This window comes from Microtus pennsylvanicus, chromosome 12 (assembly GCF_037038515.1).
Source record: "Microtus pennsylvanicus isolate mMicPen1 chromosome 12, mMicPen1.hap1, whole genome shotgun sequence".
Lineage (NCBI taxonomy): Eukaryota > Metazoa > Chordata > Mammalia > Rodentia > Cricetidae > Microtus > Microtus pennsylvanicus.
The window spans coordinates 85,495,937-85,514,346 of NC_134590.1; the positions used below are offsets into that span (position 1 = coordinate 85,495,937).

General features: G+C 39.8%; 1 protein-coding gene across 3 annotated transcripts in view; it reads left to right on the forward strand.

The window, feature by feature from the left end:
• Window positions 1–10,824: 10,824 nt before the first annotated feature.
• Fancl (FA complementation group L) overlaps window positions 10,825–18,410 on the forward strand; it is a 71,443-nt gene continuing 63,857 nt past the window's right edge. For all 3 annotated transcript variants that reach the window (XR_012907202.1, XM_075942433.1, XM_075942434.1), the window contains exons 1-2: window positions 10,825–10,944; window positions 18,251–18,309. Coding sequence is in view for 2 of the 3 variants with exons in the window: in XM_075942433.1 (XP_075798548.1) it covers window positions 10,849–10,944; window positions 18,251–18,309 (155 nt within the window). In the remaining variant the exon portion in view is untranslated. The remainder of the gene's footprint in view (window positions 10,945–18,250; window positions 18,310–18,410) is intronic.

Genomic DNA, 18,410 nt, shown 5'->3' on the forward strand with positions numbered 1-18,410 from the left:
AGCCAAGAAAACCAAGAAAAAGCAATCAAACAGATGAAGCAAACAGCTCAAACAGTTCAAGACTTGAAAGTTGAAATAGTCAATGAAGAAAACACAAACCAAGGGAATTCTGGAAATGGAAAATCTGGGTAAACGAAGGGGAACTATAGGTGCAAGCATAACTAAGTCACTTTGGAAATTAGTATGGTGGGTTCTCGGAAAATTGGGAATTAATCTACCTCAAGACCCAGCAATGCCACTTGGGCATATAGCCAATGGAAGCAGATCCATACCACAAGGACATTTGCTCAACTATGTTTTTAGCAACATTATTCATAATAGCCAGAACCTGGAAACAACCTAGGTGACCCTCAACCAAAGAATGGATAAAGAAAATGTGGTATCCTTACACAATGGAGTACTACACAGTGTTAAAAAAACAATGACATCTTGAAATCTGCATGCAAATGGATGCAACTAGAAAAAAAAAACATCCTGAGTGAGGTAACCCAGACCCAGAAAGACAGACATGGTATGTACCTACTCATAAGTGGATATTAGATGTAAAGCAAAGGATAACCAGCCTATAGTCCATGAACCTGGAGAAGCTGTGGAACAAGAACCCTGAGAGACATATGGATCCCCCAGGGAAGGGGAAATAGACAAGATCTCCTGAGAAAATTGGGAGTGTAAGGAAGGGAGGAAGAAAGGTGGAAAGGAAAGGGGGAGTGGGGAGGAGAACATGAGGGAACAAGATGGTTGAGATAGGGAAAGAACAGACAGGAAGAGCAAGGAAAGAAATATCTTGGTGTGGGAGCCATTATGGGGCTAGTGTGAAACCTGCCAAACAGGTTTCCAGGATTCCAGGAATCCACAGGGATGACCCTAGCTAAAACCCTAAGTAATCATGGAGAGGATGCCTGAACTGGCCTTCCCATGTAATCAGATTGATGACTACCTTAGTTATCATCATAGAACCTTCATCCAGCACCTGATAGAAGCAGATGCAGAGATCCACAACTAATCACTGGGCTAAATTTCTGGAGACCAGTCTAAGAGAGGGGTGAGACATAATATGAGCAAAAGGATCAAGATCATGATGGGGATACCCATAGAAACAGCTGACCTGTGCTAGTGCGTGCTCACTGACTCTTGTCTGGCAGGGGGGAACCTGCATAAGACCAAACTAGAATCTTTAAATGTGAGTGACAGATGTGTGGTTTGGGAAGTCTTTGTGGCCACTGGCAGTGGAATCAGGATTTACCCTTACTGCTTGAACTGGCTTCTTGGTGCCCATTCTTTTTGGAGGGATACCTTGCTCAGCCTAAATATAAGGAAGGGCCTTGTTCCTGCCTCAAAGTGATGTGTCAGACTTTGTTGACTCCTGGTGGAAGGAGTGGGATAGGTATGTAAAATGAGAAAAGATAGTTTTAAATATAAATTAATTAATGTAATAAAAATTACAGAAGTAAATGTAAACTTTGTGTGAATTATCTTTTAATTTTTGAAAGCAGAAAAGTTAATAAGGTATCTTGAAAACAAATTCCATATTTCTTTAGAGAGCAAGAGATTGATGCATATTTACTAGTAAGCAAGAAACTCTTAACCTATTTTGTAAACAAGTCAAGTATGTGAACTCAGCTTTTTTCACTCCTCATTTATAAGTGTTTCATTGAGTCAGTAGATAATCTCAATTCTGATAGCATTTACATTTTTTAAAATGTTTGCAATTAACATTACTGTTAAGTAACTTGTTTGACATAGACAAATGTCCCACTATTCTTGAGGCATAAGTTAATTATATATACTTCCTTTGATCTCTTCAGTGCTGCTTTTTATACAGATCAGTATTTCACATAAATTTTAATATGAAAATGTAATATGCATGTATATGTAAATGGATGTTTCCTGTCCTGCCTGCCAGTTCTCAAATAAATAACTACTCAGAGGTTTATATTACTTATAAATGCTCAGCTGACATCTCAGGCTTATCACTAACTAGCTCTTGCATTTAAATTAGCTTATTTCTATTAGCTACCTTCTGCCGCGTGACTTGTGACTTGCTATATTATATTCTACGTGTCCTGCTTGCTTGCGAGTTGGCTGGCATCTGCAGTGACTGTCCTGACTCTGCCCTTTTCTCACAGGATTCTCCCTGTCTTAGGCTGTCTTGCCTAACCTCTTTTTCCCCTGCTATTGGCCAATCAGCTTAATTATTAACAATGAGCATAGTCCACAGTATGTATAGAGCTTAATGTCTTTTAGATGTCTAATCATGTTGTTATAAGCAAACCATTCATATCTTATTTGCCATTGTATTTCAAATCTGTTCATATTTGAATTTGTCTCTATATCTATAAATGTTTTAAATCATTTGAAGGGGGGGATTATATTTTCATGGATGGTACTTATTCAAAAGAAGTTCATGTTTGTCCTTTTATCGGACATAAACAAATTGTTTTGATAAGTGTTTTGATTACACATACTTATCAGAAGTAGGACTGCATCTGTCTCTCCACAGATTTGATAATACTGGCTTTTTATGGTTAAGAGCTTGAAGAATACTAAGAGAGTTATTGTTTTTTGTTCACAAAGATACTCAGAAGTTTTTTTCTATTTTGAAATAACAATATATAATAAAATCACTTTATAATATTGAAACAAACTTTAATTTGCTTTGTTAGCTCAGCTAAATATAAAAGCTTTACAAAAATCAGCTATTTTCTTACTATAGACAATTTATGTTTTACAACTTCTGTCAACAGAGAGAAAGAAATAATACTAAGTAGTAACCAAGTTATTAAGCAAAGGACTCTATAAAGAGCCAACATTGGATACAACCAAATCTTACTTATCTTTCAATTTACTTTCATGTTGCAAAGTATAATTTTATTGCTTCCTTACTTTATTCATAGAATATTTCATCACTGTGTATACAGATGACCTTTTCCCTAAATACAAAATGGGTTATTTTAAATTACTATTATCATTTACTTATTTCTTAATCAAGGTTTGGCATATAGCCTTGTAGGGATGTAGTTCAAGGCTGGCCTTGAGATTTCCATCAACTTGATGTGAATTTTATGTGCTGGAATTGTAGGTGTGTCATAATGCCCACCTTAAAATTGTTTCTTTATTGCACTCTATGATGCTATGCACTTATCTAATGACTAATTTTAAGTGATTTTTAGTGTTGTTTTCTCTTTTTTCCTTCCTTCCTTCCTTCCTTCCTTCCTTCCTTCCTTCCTTCCTTCCTTCCTTCCTTCCTTCCTTCCTTCCCTCCCTTCCTCCCTTTCTTCTTTCCTTTTTCTCTTCTTTCCTCTCTCTGTCCTATTTTTGGTGTTTTGTTTGTGTGTGTGTGTGCAAGTGTGCATGTGAGCGAGTATGCATGTTTGTAAGCATGTGGGTGTACATGACTGTGTGCATGTGTGTCTGTGTGTGTGCAGACAGAACTCAGGGATTGTAACTTAGTGGTTACAGTCTCAGCCCAATCCTTAGTAACAATATATAAACCTTTGCAACAAAATAAGTATAAATTCATGAAATATACATCAGTCCAATGAAAGGAAATACCACCTTGAAACTGTGTAAAAAGAAAAAAATGTAATGAAATACTTTTGGAATTACTGATAATCAAATTTATATTTAGTTTCTAATCCCTGTCTTTCTTCCATTTGAGACAGGTTCTCATCTATGTCAGGGTAGTCTTGAATTTAAGAAGTAGCTGAGATTTTTTGAATTTCTGAGTACTGGAATTATCGATGTGTGTCACCCAGTGTTGGCGATAGTAGGCATCAGTCTCCAGATAAACTAAATGCTCTACCCACTGACCAACAACTTTAGCTCCTTTATATTGGAGCTTTAGAATGAAAATTGGTTATGAATATTTTATATACTATCAGGAATGGTTAAGCTGTTTCAAGTGTTTTATGATTGTGTGTGTGCATGCACATGTGTATGATAGAGAATTTGAAGTGCAGAAATAAGAAATAGTACATCTTATAACCACTTACTCTAAGCATTTTTTTTTCAACACTAAAAACTACATCTGCGTATGGGGATGGTCACTGTAAGATGACTCATTTACACAGGCCTCTAAGAAACTGCAATGGTCTTTTCATCCAGGGACAGCCACAGTCCCAGCAGTTGTATTGCAACTTTAAGGAAAGATTTAAAAGGAATTCAACTCCCTAAAATCTGATACCAATTGAGACTGATTTTTGTTCTATTTTTATAATTAAGGTTATCCTTATTTTAAGGCACCCTTTAACTGCTTGACAATAAATTATATATCTTCAGGCCATGCTTGTACAGGCTTTTAATCCAGCATTTGAGAGGCAGAAGCAGGTGGATCTCTGTGAATCTGAAGCCAGCCTAGTCTACAGAGCCAGTTCCAGGACATCTAGGCTACCCGGGAAACAATGTCTTGAAAAAAAAGAGAGAGAGAGGAAGAAAGAAATAATATTTATTAATTAAGCTTGTATTTGTTAAGCCAACAGTTTCTGGTTTGGGGATCATAAAACCTAATTTAGAATAAATACTCACTTGATTAATTCAAACCTTGTGGCTGTTTTAATCCATTTTATAATGGATTAAAGGTGTGTGCCACCATCGCCTAGTGGTAACAAGTATGAAAATTTATATGAGACAAGCTGAGAGAGATGACTGTCAAATTTTAGCTTACAACAGAATCATTTCGATACAACTTAAATTTGCTATACATATGCTTGTTTAAAATAAGATTGCTGAAACTTCATGCCAGAAGTCACATTTGTTATTTCTGGAGTGGAAGTTCCTAAGTCATGCTGACACTGGTCCAGAGATCATTCTTTGAGACCTAATGGCAAGGGTACAGCTTGGAAACATCAATACTTAAACAATTCACTATGATTATGATGGCTGAAACCCAATGCCAAGGACTGTTGGAGAGATTGCATGGCTTTTAGATAATATTGATCAGCTTCAGTTTTCCAAATAAAAATCAAAGGTAAGCAAACCTCTTTTCTTCAGATACACTTTCTTGGGACGATAATAATAATTATAATAATTATTATTATTAATTGAATCTTTGAGTAAATTGGATTGACTAACCTTAGGGAAACTTTCAAGCTAGAGTCATTTCTTTCACTGATATTTTTTCTGTATCTTTCATCCTTCCCTCTATAATTGCTCTTTCCTAGTCCAGTGGACTTATTATTCTCTCCTTTGGTGCAGCCTCTACATTATTGATGTTCCAGGAATGCATCCCTGTGAATCAGTATGATAGATTCCAGGGTGATATGCATTTCTGAATTTTAGTTTTGGCTAGGTGTTAGTATTCTAGAGGAATTGCTTCTAGTTGTTCATCAAAAGAATATAGAATCATCAAAAGCCATCATTGTATTTGGCTTTCACTGGGTGTGGGGTCAGCTCTTTTCTTGGGAGAATCCTATTTGTTATATTATTCTTTGCTTTGCTGAGAAATATTTGCTTATAATCGAGACTGTCCTATTTCAGAGGATTCAAAAGTCTTCAGAGTCTTTTGAACGGCATACCTTCTTACCATTTCTTAATCCTAAAATAGGGTTTTTTGCTTGTAGTTGGGTTCCACGAGGATGCCACTGCTCCTCTTGCCTAAAGTGGAGCAGAAATCATTCATTACTGCTGATTTAGACCCGCTGAGGATCCACATTCACTATTGGGAAATTTTCCTAGCAAGACAGTTTTTTTCTAAGAGAATTGGACTGGTGTGCTAGAAACTAGAATATCTTCTCAGAAAGTCACTGGCCAAACTCTCGTCATAAAAGTAAGCCTTATAATTTATTTCTCATGACTATATTGTTGTCAAAGGTTAAAACATGAAAAATAATAGCAAAATTGTTCCCTACACTACAATTTATGGGTTGCTTTTAAATTTCTGAATAGAAAAAAAAAGGCAAGAGCAAAGTGCTGCTTCGAGTTAATCAATGTTTTGCAATAAAAAGATCCAAAGACTGATAATTATGGGGTCCAAACACCCCTAACTGTCAACTGTCTCCACCTTTTTTGTAACCTGCCACACAGTAGCTTACACTGTAATCTTGTAAGGCTTCCCTCTTTTTTCACCTATGACAGTGTTGTGCTTAAGAGACTATTATTGTTTTACTTTTCCAGTCTTTGAGGCTCTTAAGTAGCTCCATTCTTTCCTAATTTTGTTACTTCCTGAGCATAGTCTTCACTTCTCTTCTCAGTAGACTCACACAACCTCTCTCATGTATCTAATGGAAATCACTGGCAGGCATCCTGTCTTCTTCCATAGATGGCAACTAACAGGAGAAGCCCCTGGGACAAAGTCAAATATTGATGCCATGCAGTGAGGGTAACAAGTGATGACTGAAAGAATAGAAACATCTTGTTTAATATGAAGGCTGATAATTCTTCAAATGTTTTAAAAAGGCCCTGCTCATCTCTTGGAGGGTGTCTTTGTAGACCATTTGGGGCTAGCTAGTGAGCTGTAGGCCTCCCTGATGGAACTGCTGAGCATGGTCCAGAATATTTTCTGTGGGCATGTCAGCATTAGAGAAGATCCTGGGGAGCAAATCCTACCTGAACGTGTCATCTGATAGGATCTGTCCTTTTATGGTAAAAATGACGGTGATTATAAATCACCCAGACATAAATGTCAACCACCTGGAGGCATACTTGGTGCTTCAAATCAAGAAATGTGGAATCACATTGGAGCAAATTGCTGTCATTTCTAAATTCTGGAAAAGCTTATATGACAAAAATTCAAGAGTCTCGGAACTAGAGCCTTTGGAACAATGGACTTTGGGGCCTGAACTGCAGAGTTGTTGGCAAGTCTCAGTCAAGGCACTCAGCTCAAACATATGCCGCTGTGCTCATAATAATAGAGCTAGAGCTAGGGCAAGGAGAAGAGAAAGCTGGACATATGTGTTTGATGAGATCAAACCAAACCATGAAGAAGATCTCAGGGCATATAAATGTATCAACATGCCTATTCAGCTAACGTAAGTGAAGATGATCGAGAGAAGAGCTAGAGGTGCTTGTTCTCCCTCTCCACTGATTAAACACATCCTGTTCCTCGCTAGTATTACACTCTCATGTATTGATCTGTATGCATAGCTACATATGCATACATGTATATACATACTAGAAAAGACCTTCAGTAAATAACTGATGATGTACCAGAACATATAATACTAAGTGACTGAGCATAGCAAAAACTAAGAGGATATACATACATATATGTATGTGCACACACACACACATATATATGTACACATACACACATACATACAGGTAGATAGACAGACAGACAGAGAAAGGGAGCGAGAACTCTTTTCTGATCACCACCCCCATTTTTTTCTTTATTACCTTTTCCTAAGTAACTACTACTACCACTAATATATTCTGTGTATTTGTGTATTTATGTTAGCATCGACACTGTAGCAGTGAATACAGTGCCTTAGTGTTCTATTGATTTGAAGAGACACCATAATGACAGCAACTCTTATAAAGGAAAACATTTAATTGGAGCTGGCTTATAGTTTCTGAGGTTTAGTCCATATCAACAGGGGGCATGGCACACGGCAGGCATGCACGCAGACATGGTGCTGGAGAGGTAGTTGAGAGCTATGTCCTGACCCACAGGCAGAGATAGAGATAGAAATAGAGAGACAGAGAATAAGAATGGGGCTCTCCTCATTCAAACCACCACACATAAAATTGTAGAACTTATATTTCTTATCCTTTAAGGTATTTTTTTAAGTTTTTCTAAGTTAGCAATTTAGTTTTCCAAGACCATAACATTTAAAGAGTACTATTTTGTGACACACTAGACAAAATAAATAGTACCCATGGTGTCTCAAAGAGCTTGAGATTTGGAGTGGATCTTCATGTAACTTGTAAGCGATATCCACAATTTAAACCTTAGTAATGGTGCTAGAAGAAGCTTCTTGGTTTTCTGATAGTCAAATATACAAAGTATTCTCTGCAGTTGATTTTCACTGTGTTTCTTATATAAACTGATGATAACACAAGTTTTTACCACTCAGTCTATAATGCCTCAGCATATTCTATAATGCCTCAGGATAGTGGCAATGAAATATTCTTGTTTTGTTTTTATTTGATTATGAACAGATTTCCTAGTGTTTGTTTATTTATTTATTTATTTACTTGTTTATTTATTTTTGTGATGTTCTCACTTAGAAATTTAACCACCATGAATATACCTAAGGGCTGTTTCCCTTAAACATAAGATGACATTTAGTGATACTTTAAAAAAAAATCCCTATTAAGTTAGTGATGAGAGTTCAGCCGCAAGAAGCCAACTGTCTTTGGCTACTGTGGCTAGTATTTATCAGTGACAGCAATTAGCATGACGTAAGATAATAGGGAAAAGACAAGTATCATGAGGGCAACTCTCCACTAGACATCAAATATAGAATGTAAGCCTTGGTTCTACACTTTCTCTTCTTCATGAAAGCAGAAATAAATTTCTGGGGTTCAGAGGCTACCCAAATTATGGTACTTCTGTTATAACAGCTTAGGTAGAATACGACACTTAACAAATAGTTAATGTTGAACCAGGGGCCAGAAATGATTCGAATGACCTAGATTTTGTTGTTTATGCAAATGCCAAGGTGGTATGTTCTGAATCCATTGGGAGTAAGTTTGTGTTTTCTTAAATTGTGGGTTAAAGAAGTCCAAGCTCACTTCTGAGTTTAAAAAGTCCCTTGTCCAAAGCTCAAGTCTTAAAATGTCACCAATTCTTTCATTGGAATTCTTCATCCTGGAAAACTCTACCCACAAGAAACCCTATACAAGCCTATCTCCTACTCAGTTCCCTGCTGCTTCTCACTCAATCAGAGGCAGCCACCCTCTAGTGTCTTTGCAATAAATATCTTGCGAGGTTTGCTGTGTGGTATGAGTTTGTGGTATTCCTTGATGCCTGACTGCCAGCATACCTTTCTCCTCAGGGCTGTAAAACATAAATTGTACAAGAGTTTGTTAATGCTGACACTACTGCAATCTGAATTCCATTTCGAGCAAGTCTTAGCAATTCATTCTCAACTTGTGGGTCGTCACTCCTTCGGAAAACCTCTATTTCTAAAAATATTTACCCTCTGATTCATTACAGAAGCAATGTTACAGTTATGAAGTGGCAACGGAAATAATTATGATCTCAACATGAGGAACTGTATCAAAGGGTCACAACATTAGAAACATTGAGAACCACCATATTTGTGTAGTCTAATCTAAGCACAGTTGCAGCATTCTTGCTTTCTCTAAGCATCACGATACTGTGCCACATTTTGTCAAAGTATAAATTTTTAAATCCTATCTACAGTGAGGGCAATAGGAGAGAAGAGGGGAATATCTTATCATCTTTGCACAATCTTTGGCATATTACAGTGATGCTGTGGGGGCTCTTTCAGCTCAATAGCCTTTAAGATAACAGCCCACTTGGTAGTGGACTCATACCATAAATGCAGCTGTAACGCTTACGCTTCCGGCTGCTAGACTCAATTTCTGTTTCCTGTTTATGCAGAGGACTGTAGTCTAGGACAGTAATCTGTGAGTCTCCCCTAAATAAATAACCCTTTATTATACGTAAATCTGAACTAGTGTGGAATTATTTTCTAACTTCCGTCATCACAGTGATATCTTAAAAATAGTAGGGATCAGGGGGCCGGGCGGTGGTGGCGCACGCCTTTAATCCCAGCACTCGGGAGGCAGAGGCAGGCGGATCTCTGTGAGTTCGAGACCAGCCTGGTCTACAAGAGCTAGTTCCAGGACAGGCTCCAAAACCACAGAGAAACCCTGTCTCGAAAAACCAAAAAAAAAAAAAAAAAAAAAAAAAAAAAATAGTAGGGATCAGGGTCTGAAAAAGCATGGGATAAATCCGGACTAGCTGAACATAGAGGACGTTGAGGAATACTGAGAACTCAAGAACAATCGAAGTGGGTTTTTGATCCTACTGCATGTACTGGCTTTGGGGGAGCCTAGGCAGTTTGGATGCTCACCTTAGGAGACCTGGATAGAGGTGGGCGGTCCTTGGGCTTCCCACAGGTCAGGGAACCCTGATTGCTCTTCGAGTAGATGAGGGAGGGTGACTTGATCGGGGGAGGGGGAGGGAAATGGGAGGCGGTTGCGGGGAGGAGGCAGATATCCTTAATAAATAAATTAAAATAAAAAAAAATAGTAGGGATCAGAAGTGACTTATTGTAATACCAAATTATCGTATCATAACTATTAAGTTTTTAAAATCAACACTTAGTAAAAGGGAATGAAAAACAACCATTCTTAAGTTAGCAAAATATATAGGAGATTTCACTAAATCCATCATCAATCTCTTTCGTGTTTTCGCCGTACTGGTGGGTGCAGAGCATCAGAACCGACTCAGGGTTAAACTGGATCTCCCTCAATTTATATGCAGGTCTTTCAGATATATCCGATTAAACACAGTACGCCACTGAACCAGCACTCAATACATCATGTTTTAAGGTCCGTCCTACAGTTTATTTATATATGCCGACGGTTGAAGGGTATTTTGGGGGTATGCTGGAGTCCTAGTCTAGAGCTAACAGAACAGGAGGGATGATGAGACAGGTTCAGGATAAAGGCAGTATGCTATGTGCACACTGTAGAAGCTCTCCCGGGAGAAATCAACAGAAGGCTTTTGTCGTTTTGTTTTCTTAGAGTCAAGGCCAGAATAATCCTGACCAGTCAGACCCATGGTCTCCTTTGGACTAGTTGGCCCAATGGAACCGTCCAGGGTAGGCAAGCAGCAGCCACCACCGCGGGAAGTCGCCAAACTCTTCCCGCCAATGCCGGTTCCCGCCCCCTCCTCCGCAGACTGCGCATGTGCGGCGGCCATCCCTGCGCGCCATGGCGGAGACAGACGCTAACCTGTTGCGCCACTTCCCGCTGCTGCTTCCTCAGAACCGGGAGAAAACAGTGTATGAGGGATTCATTTCGGCTCAGGTACCCTGCGGGGTCATTCTCTCACGCCGGAGCCTGTCACTCGCTGCGCAGCCCGACCCCAGAGCTCCGCGGCCGGCTCGGGGCAAGCCTGGCCCGGAAGCAGCGTGGAGTCAGTGCACTTGCGCGGTCGCTGTGGGCGGGGCCGGTGCAGGCGGGAGGGCGGGGCGGCTCGCAGGTCGGGGCCCGAGGTGGGCGGGGAGGTGCGGTCGGTTCCTTGGCTGAGCCCTTTCCTGAGTTCCCGAGTTCTCTTACTACATACACCACAGGACTTTGAGTGCTCTGGGTTCATTATTAAGTAGAATTTTTTCTTTTCTTTCTTTTTTTTTTTAAAATCCCAAACCCATGATTTTGTAGTTGAAATCAAATCCTGGGAAATTTAGAGAGGCTGTGATGGCACCAGATAACCTGGAAACTGGCTGTTTTAAAAAGCAATCTCATTTCCCGCCTCTCCATGCTATAACAAACTAGGATTTCGAGTATAGACTTCTCCTCTAAATACTAAACTCAACAGCGTGTAACTCTGCCCTGAGTGACAGAAGTCATAATTGCCATGTGTGCTGAGGTCTCCTTAAAGCAGTCTCTAGAATATGGAGCACATTATCAAGTCTGCTGCAGAGTGAAACTTTTCCTCTGACCTAAGCATTACTGGGAGTTGAAAAAATCTTGTGTGGTGAATGAACACCCAGGAAGCTTGGGCTTCTTTTTATGTGTTTGCAAAACCATGTGAATATCTCAAAAAAGAGAGGTTCTATTTTATTGTCATAGAAGGAAAATCCATCTCTTCTTGCTTAGTTGTTCAAATATCAAGTTAGACTGTTTTCCAGTTTCACAGAGATGTTCAGAAAAGTTCACGTTTTGTTTTGTGTGCGGTGTTGGAGGTTGACCCTGGACCAGGCAAGTGCAGGACAGGACGAGCAGACCAAGGGTTTTATGACACTTGTGTATATGTGCAGTAGTACTTTAGGAAACCGTCACAGCCATCAGATTCGACTGGAATCAAATTAGCCTTTGCTGTAGGCAATTTCTCATTTTCATATTCCTTTAAATCTTGAATAATGTCTAAAAACTATCTAGCATAACCGGTTTAATCCAAAGTGTGATTGTGGCTGGTTCCATACACACGTTTTCTTTACCCCTTGAGATTAAATCATAGACATAGTTCTTGATTCTTTATCTGTGAACAATTTAGCATTCATTTCATAAAAGCAAGAGTCCATTCAGCCCTAGCTTCAGTACGCTTACTAAAATTGCTATCTGATGTAATTTTCCCGGGTGTATTTAATTCTTATCTCTTTATTTTGGAGGAGTTTTAGTCTGTTTTTATTAACTTGAATTTTTATTTTTAAGCCTTCCGCTTATTAAGTTTGATGTTTTCTCACCATTAAATTCTAGAAATGCATTTGGACAGGGGCACCTCAGAGAGTGCTGTGTTCCCCTCGAGTTCCCAGATCTGATAGTCATAAATCAGTCACCAGACTAGAGTGACTTCTGCCAGATTTTCTTTTCTAATTAAGAAGTACTTTTTTGTGTGTGAGGTTCTTTAATCCATTACACATTCACACACCTACCGTAGTGTTTTGGTTCTTGAGTCTTGGTTCCAGTTAGTTAATAATAGTGATTGGTGGCAAATGCTTATTTTCCAACACTCTTATGCCTTCTCCAGCACTCATGCCTTTCCCACTACTCTCATGCCTTTCCCAGCACTGCCATGGCTTTCCCAGCTCTGCCATGCCTTTCCCAACTCTGCCATGGCTTTCCCAGCTCTGCCATGCCTTTCCCAGCTCTGCCACGCCTTTCCCAACTCTGCCATGGCTTTCCCAGCTCTGCCATGCCTTTCCCAACTCTGCCATGGCTTTCCCAGCTCTGCCATGCCTTTCCCAACTCTGCCATGGCTTTCCCAGCTCTGCCATGCCTTTCCCAGCACTGCCATGCCTTTCCCAGCTCTGCCATGCCTTTCCCAACTCTGCCACGCCTTTCCCAACTCTGCCACGCCTTTCCCAACTCTGCCACGCCTTTCCCAACTCTGCCATGGCTTTCCCAACTCTGCCATGGCTTTCCCAGCACTGCCATGCCTTTCCCAGCTCTGCCATGCCTTTCCCAGCTCTGCCATGCCTTTCCCAACTCTGCCATGGCTTTCCCAGCTCTGCCATGCCTTTCCCAGCTCTGCCATGCCTTTCCCAACTCTGCCATGGCTTTCCCAGCTCTGCCATGCCTTTCCCAGCTCTGCCATGCCTTTCCCAGCTCTGCCATGCCTTTCCCAGCTCTGCCATGCCTTTCCCAGCTCTGCCATGCCTTTCCCAGCTCTACCACGCCTTTCCCAGCTCTGCCATGGCTTTCCCAGCTCTGCCATGCCTTTCCCAGCTCTACCACGCCTTTCCCAGCACTGCCATGGCTTTCCCAGCTCTGCCATGCCTTTCCCAGCTCTGCCATGCCTTTCCCAGCTCTGCCATGCCTTTCCCAGCTCTACCACGCCTTTCCCAGCTCTGCCATGCCTTTCCCAGCTCTGCCATGGCTTTCCCAGCTCTGCCATGCCTTTTCCATCTATGAATTGGCACGTTGCTAGAAGGGATAGTTTTCCCATTTTACTTCTCTTTGACTGACTGTGTGATTGTGACTGTTACTTCCTTTGTTTTGTTTATACCTTCCCAAATCAACCAGCGACAGCACAGCTTCTATATGTGGGTTTCCAAGGTGTTGCTGTTCCTCATCTTGCTCTTAAGAAAGTACCATGTAGATGCTTATGTGTAGTGTTTCATCACTATATGGACCTTGTATAAGTTTTACTTCTAGTTCTTCATTCAGGTTAAGTTAAATGGAAACGTTTCTACATTTTCTAATTTCCGTCTTTGTTAGAACTTTTGGTTTTGCTATACCACAATTAGTATTATGAATAAACTATCCACTTGTGGAACTTATGGATACGTTTTTGGTGCCGTAGCAGCCAGTTTTTATGTGAACGAATTATTTGTGAATAGATGAAAGGTGTTTTCCCTATTATTAGGCTTTTTTCTCTTTCATGAGCTTTGGTAGTTTGGGTGAGTCAAGGAATTAACTCTCTCTCTTTCTCTCTGTGAGTGTATGTGTAGGAGATCGGAGGCTCACACTGGTTGCTTGCTTCCTTAGGTCTTCACATTGCTTATTATGGTGGCGTCTCTTGCTGATTCCAGTGGGTCTCATTAGCCATCTTGTCCCTAAGGTCCTTTGTGTTTGCCTGGGGAGAACTGAGATTGTAGGTGGCTTTCATCTGGGCTCTCAGGAACCCAACTTCAGTTCTTAGGTTCCCAGCGCTTGCCACCCTTTCAGCTGATGGCCTTAGGGCCTGTGCTGCTGACTTCATACTGGTTACCTCTTGCCCTTTGTGTTTCTGACCCTTAAAACAAAAAGGCAGACTAATTATCCATTTCTGCAGATCAGGGGTTTGGAAGCACCTTGGTGGGTGAGTCCTGCTCAGGGTCTCTCCTGAGATGCCAAAAAGAGATGCTTGCCAGGACTAGACTGTCTGAAAGTTAAATAGTGGCAGAGAAGCTGCTTTCAAGATTATTCACACAGCTATTGGCCAGAGGGCTCAGTTCCGGATCTCATGATGTGTATGAGTGCCACCATGAGAGGGCAACTAGTTCCCCCGGATTTCACAATCTGTGCTGTTTTGTATTTGTGTCTCTTGATTTTTCTCCCCATCGTGGGCTTTATTTTTCTCCTCTGAACGTGTAATGTGCTTTGTTAGTATGCCCCCTATGAATGCTTTTTCTTGTCAGCGGTAGTTGTCACTTGAAGAGAATCCAACTGTTTTAAGGTTTTCTTTTATTTTTGTTAAACACGAGCAGAGATTAATTTGGCTGTGCCCGTGAAGCAATACTTCTCTAGGTACTGTATTTAATGGCTCTTGTATAACAAGGATTTCTCCTTTGGTTGGTTGGATTGTGCCAAGATTGAGGGAGCTGGAAGATTCCTTTGTAGAATGGTTGGGGAGTTAGTTCTGTAGTAGAAGCTGTGTAGTGTGTGCAAATCTGTCCTCAGCTTCCTCCTTCCAAAACTAAATTGTTTGGCATACTCTATGTGTATGTCTCCTAGCTTTCATTACTTCCCTAGACACCTTGGTTTTAAGCTTTTCCTTTAAAATTGCATTATTTATTTTGTATGGGTGTGCCTGTGTGGGTATATGCATATGTGTGTGCATGTGCGTGCATGTGCATTCGTGTGTATGAGCATTATGCAGGTACATGCTAGCTACAGTTGAATCTGGGGATCAGGGGATAAGAGGGAGGTGGTTCACTCCTTCACCATGTGAGTAGAAGGAATGCAACTCACCAGGCTTGATGGCATATTCCTTACCCATTGAGTCATCCGTCTGGCTCCTTCTCCTTATTTTTAAATTCTGATTTTTTTTTTCAGACTGGGTTATTGTGACTCATTTCTCTCATGTAAACTTGCCCGTTTTAGTGTGGTGACTTTGGGAAAGTGGAGTTCAGCTATGATTGTAAATACCCTTTCAGTGGTTCCTATTGCATGTATATTGGACTTTTTCTGGTGTTTCCCACTTCATCCTTATTTTTATTTTTTCATGGTCATTTGGCGTTTCTCTTGCTTTTCTTTCACTGTTAAGAAGTTCTGTCTTACCCTGTTCTTCCTTTGGCATCTTTGAACTTACTCTCATTGTAATGCCATTTTGATTTGTTTAATTTCCTTTCTGAGTTTAGTCAATAAGTCCATTGCTTCCTTCAGTTTCTGGCCTTGGTGTTTTAGACATCTTGGTCTTGAAATGTTCATTTCCTGATACTCTAGTCCTTGTTCTAATTAGAGTGTTCCTAGGTTCTGTTCTCTTGGGTTCCACCATCACCTGAGATACTTTGCTTCTCACTGCCTGTGTGATGTAACACCTTTAGGCTGGGGACACAGATCCTTGAGCTTATGAGTGTTTTGCTGTTTGCAATAGTTTGTGAAATTTCTGATTCAAGAACACCCTCTTCTGTTGGTGAAGGAAAGTGCAGTCTATTTAATGGATCATGTTTTGGGGGTAAGCGGGAGTGGTGATCTGTTGTGGGCTCTTATTTTTGTCATCAAAGTTTGAGTTTCCCACTGTTATCTCTTTCTTTCTGATGTGCAGTTTCCGGAGGGTATTTCTACCCAATCTCCTTCCTACTGTGAAATGTTTTCAGACATCTTCTTGGCTTTCTTTTCCCTTCTTTAGAATAGTATCTCACTGTGTGGGCCAGACAAGCCTCGAGCTCGTGATCCTCCTCTGTCTGAGGGCTAAGAGCACAATCCATGGCTGCCAATTGCCCCCTCTCCTTGAGTATTTGGTTCTTGTTAGCTCTCTTATTTATCATCACTGCTCTGTCCTAACAGAATTCTTTGTTATGATATTTGCACTTAACGCCAATCCCCTTATTCTTTCTTCTTTGATATTGTTTTATTTTAATGATACTCCTGACTCTCTGCCGTTGGGCCCCAGAAGGAGCTCTACTCAGAAGTGATTTTCCTTCTGAGTAATTACAAAATTATTGTGTTCTCTGACTTCTGGTTGCAAACGTGGGATTTTTGTCATTTTTTTCTTATTTGTATGATTAATCACTCTAGTATTTGGTGGGATGTGTCAGGACTTTCAGGGTTAGACAACTTGCTGTGCTTTTGTTGTCCGGAAGCTCGAAAATCTGCTTTTTGAGAAAGAACGTTACTACTTAGTTGCTTTAACTACAGAAAGTCTAGGTGTGTGTGTGTGTGTGTGTGTGTGTGTGTGTGTGTGTGTGTATTATTTATTTATTTATTTGGGGAAAAGTCAAGTATTGGCCCACTTAAGATACTTGACCTTTTCAGTGACTGGATTTCCCAAATCTGGGACTTTGACTTTTATTCTTCCAGGTAAAGCTGAATTGCTTTTACTGCTTCTCTGTACAGTGTGCATTTTATCTCGCTCTCAGCCCTACGTGTGGGGTGCCTCTGAAGTTAGGCGAAAGTTACTACATAATACCTGTTAGTGCTTTAATGAAATAGTGAATTATTGTTACTTGACCTTTTGAAAAGGTCAGTAGTACATTTTGTTTCATTTTTTAAAGGACATTTAAATGTAATGAAAGTCAGAACTGTAATATTACCATGAAAGTAAAGGTTATGGGGTACATTTAATTGTGTTCCTCTGTTTTCGAATCTGCTTGGAGGGAGTCTGCTAAAATTCCACATGGTAATTGTTTTTCGAGAATTTTATTACTCTTTTCATTTTATATTGTTGGAGTAAAAGATTACATTTCTGTTTGTCTTTTCCTGCTTATTTTTGCTCAGATTTCACATGTATCATCCTATTTAAGCTACAAAGTTTAAACTGCTTATCTATTCACTTTTGAAAGAAAGTAAAACCAAACACATTTTTTTTCAGAGATTCATATTTTCCTTCCTGTAGACTCTTGAGAGAAATTTTGTATAACTAATAAATATTTAAACTAAAAAAATTAATATACTACTTTTTTACTTATTGAAGGTTAACTATATAAATTGTTTCACAATGCTGTTGGAATGTGTGTGTGTGTGTGTGTCTATATGCACACACACATGTATATGGTGGTGTACAGGTGTACATATCTGCTTTGGTGTGTAGATGTGTGTGGTATACACATGTATACATGCTCATGAACATGTTTCTGTTGCAGAGGATCTTGGCTGTCCTCCTCTGTCATCCTCTGCTATTTTGAGACATGGTCTCTTATTAAACTCGGAGCTAGACCAGAGACCAGCAAGCCCCAGAGATCCTCCTACCTTCACATACACAGCACTGGGGTTACAGGCTTCTTATGTGGGTGCTAGGATTTGAGCTTAGATCTTCATGCTTATGCAGGAGGCTGTTGACCAGCTGAGACATCTCTCCAGCCCCTAAAATTGTCTGTTATGTCTAAATGCTGAGGTTATATAACACTGTATTTTCATTTTATTAAAACTTAGAAATTACAAACTAGATTATATGGTAAATTCTTCCTCATCCATAGCAACTTGATGCAATATTATTTTTAGTGAAATTATACTTTAAGAAATAATTTTTTTATGTTTACTAACAATTTCACAGTATTTCTTTTTCTTATATCTTTTTCTTTAAAAATCCAGGTCCTATCTTAATATTCTGTGATTTCCCGTGTATATGTGTGTGTGTGTATGTGTCTGTGTGTGTATAGTTGCTTATATTTTAAAGTTTAAAAATTTAACTAAACTTGATATTCTTTATAAATATAGGACAATATTTATATAGGACAATATGTTTTGTGTGACTTTAAATTTTTAGAATTAAGTGAAAGAAGTAAATTTGTACCTTTCTTTTCCACAGGGAAGCGACTTTCACCTTAGAATAGTGCTGCCTAAAGACCGGCAACTAAAGAACGCAAGGTGACGTGGCGTTTCCTTTTATCCGTGTGTTAGTGGAGTAGGTGGCCTGATGTTGGATGGTTCTGCTGACGAGTTTTGCTTGAAATATTTATCAAGATAGT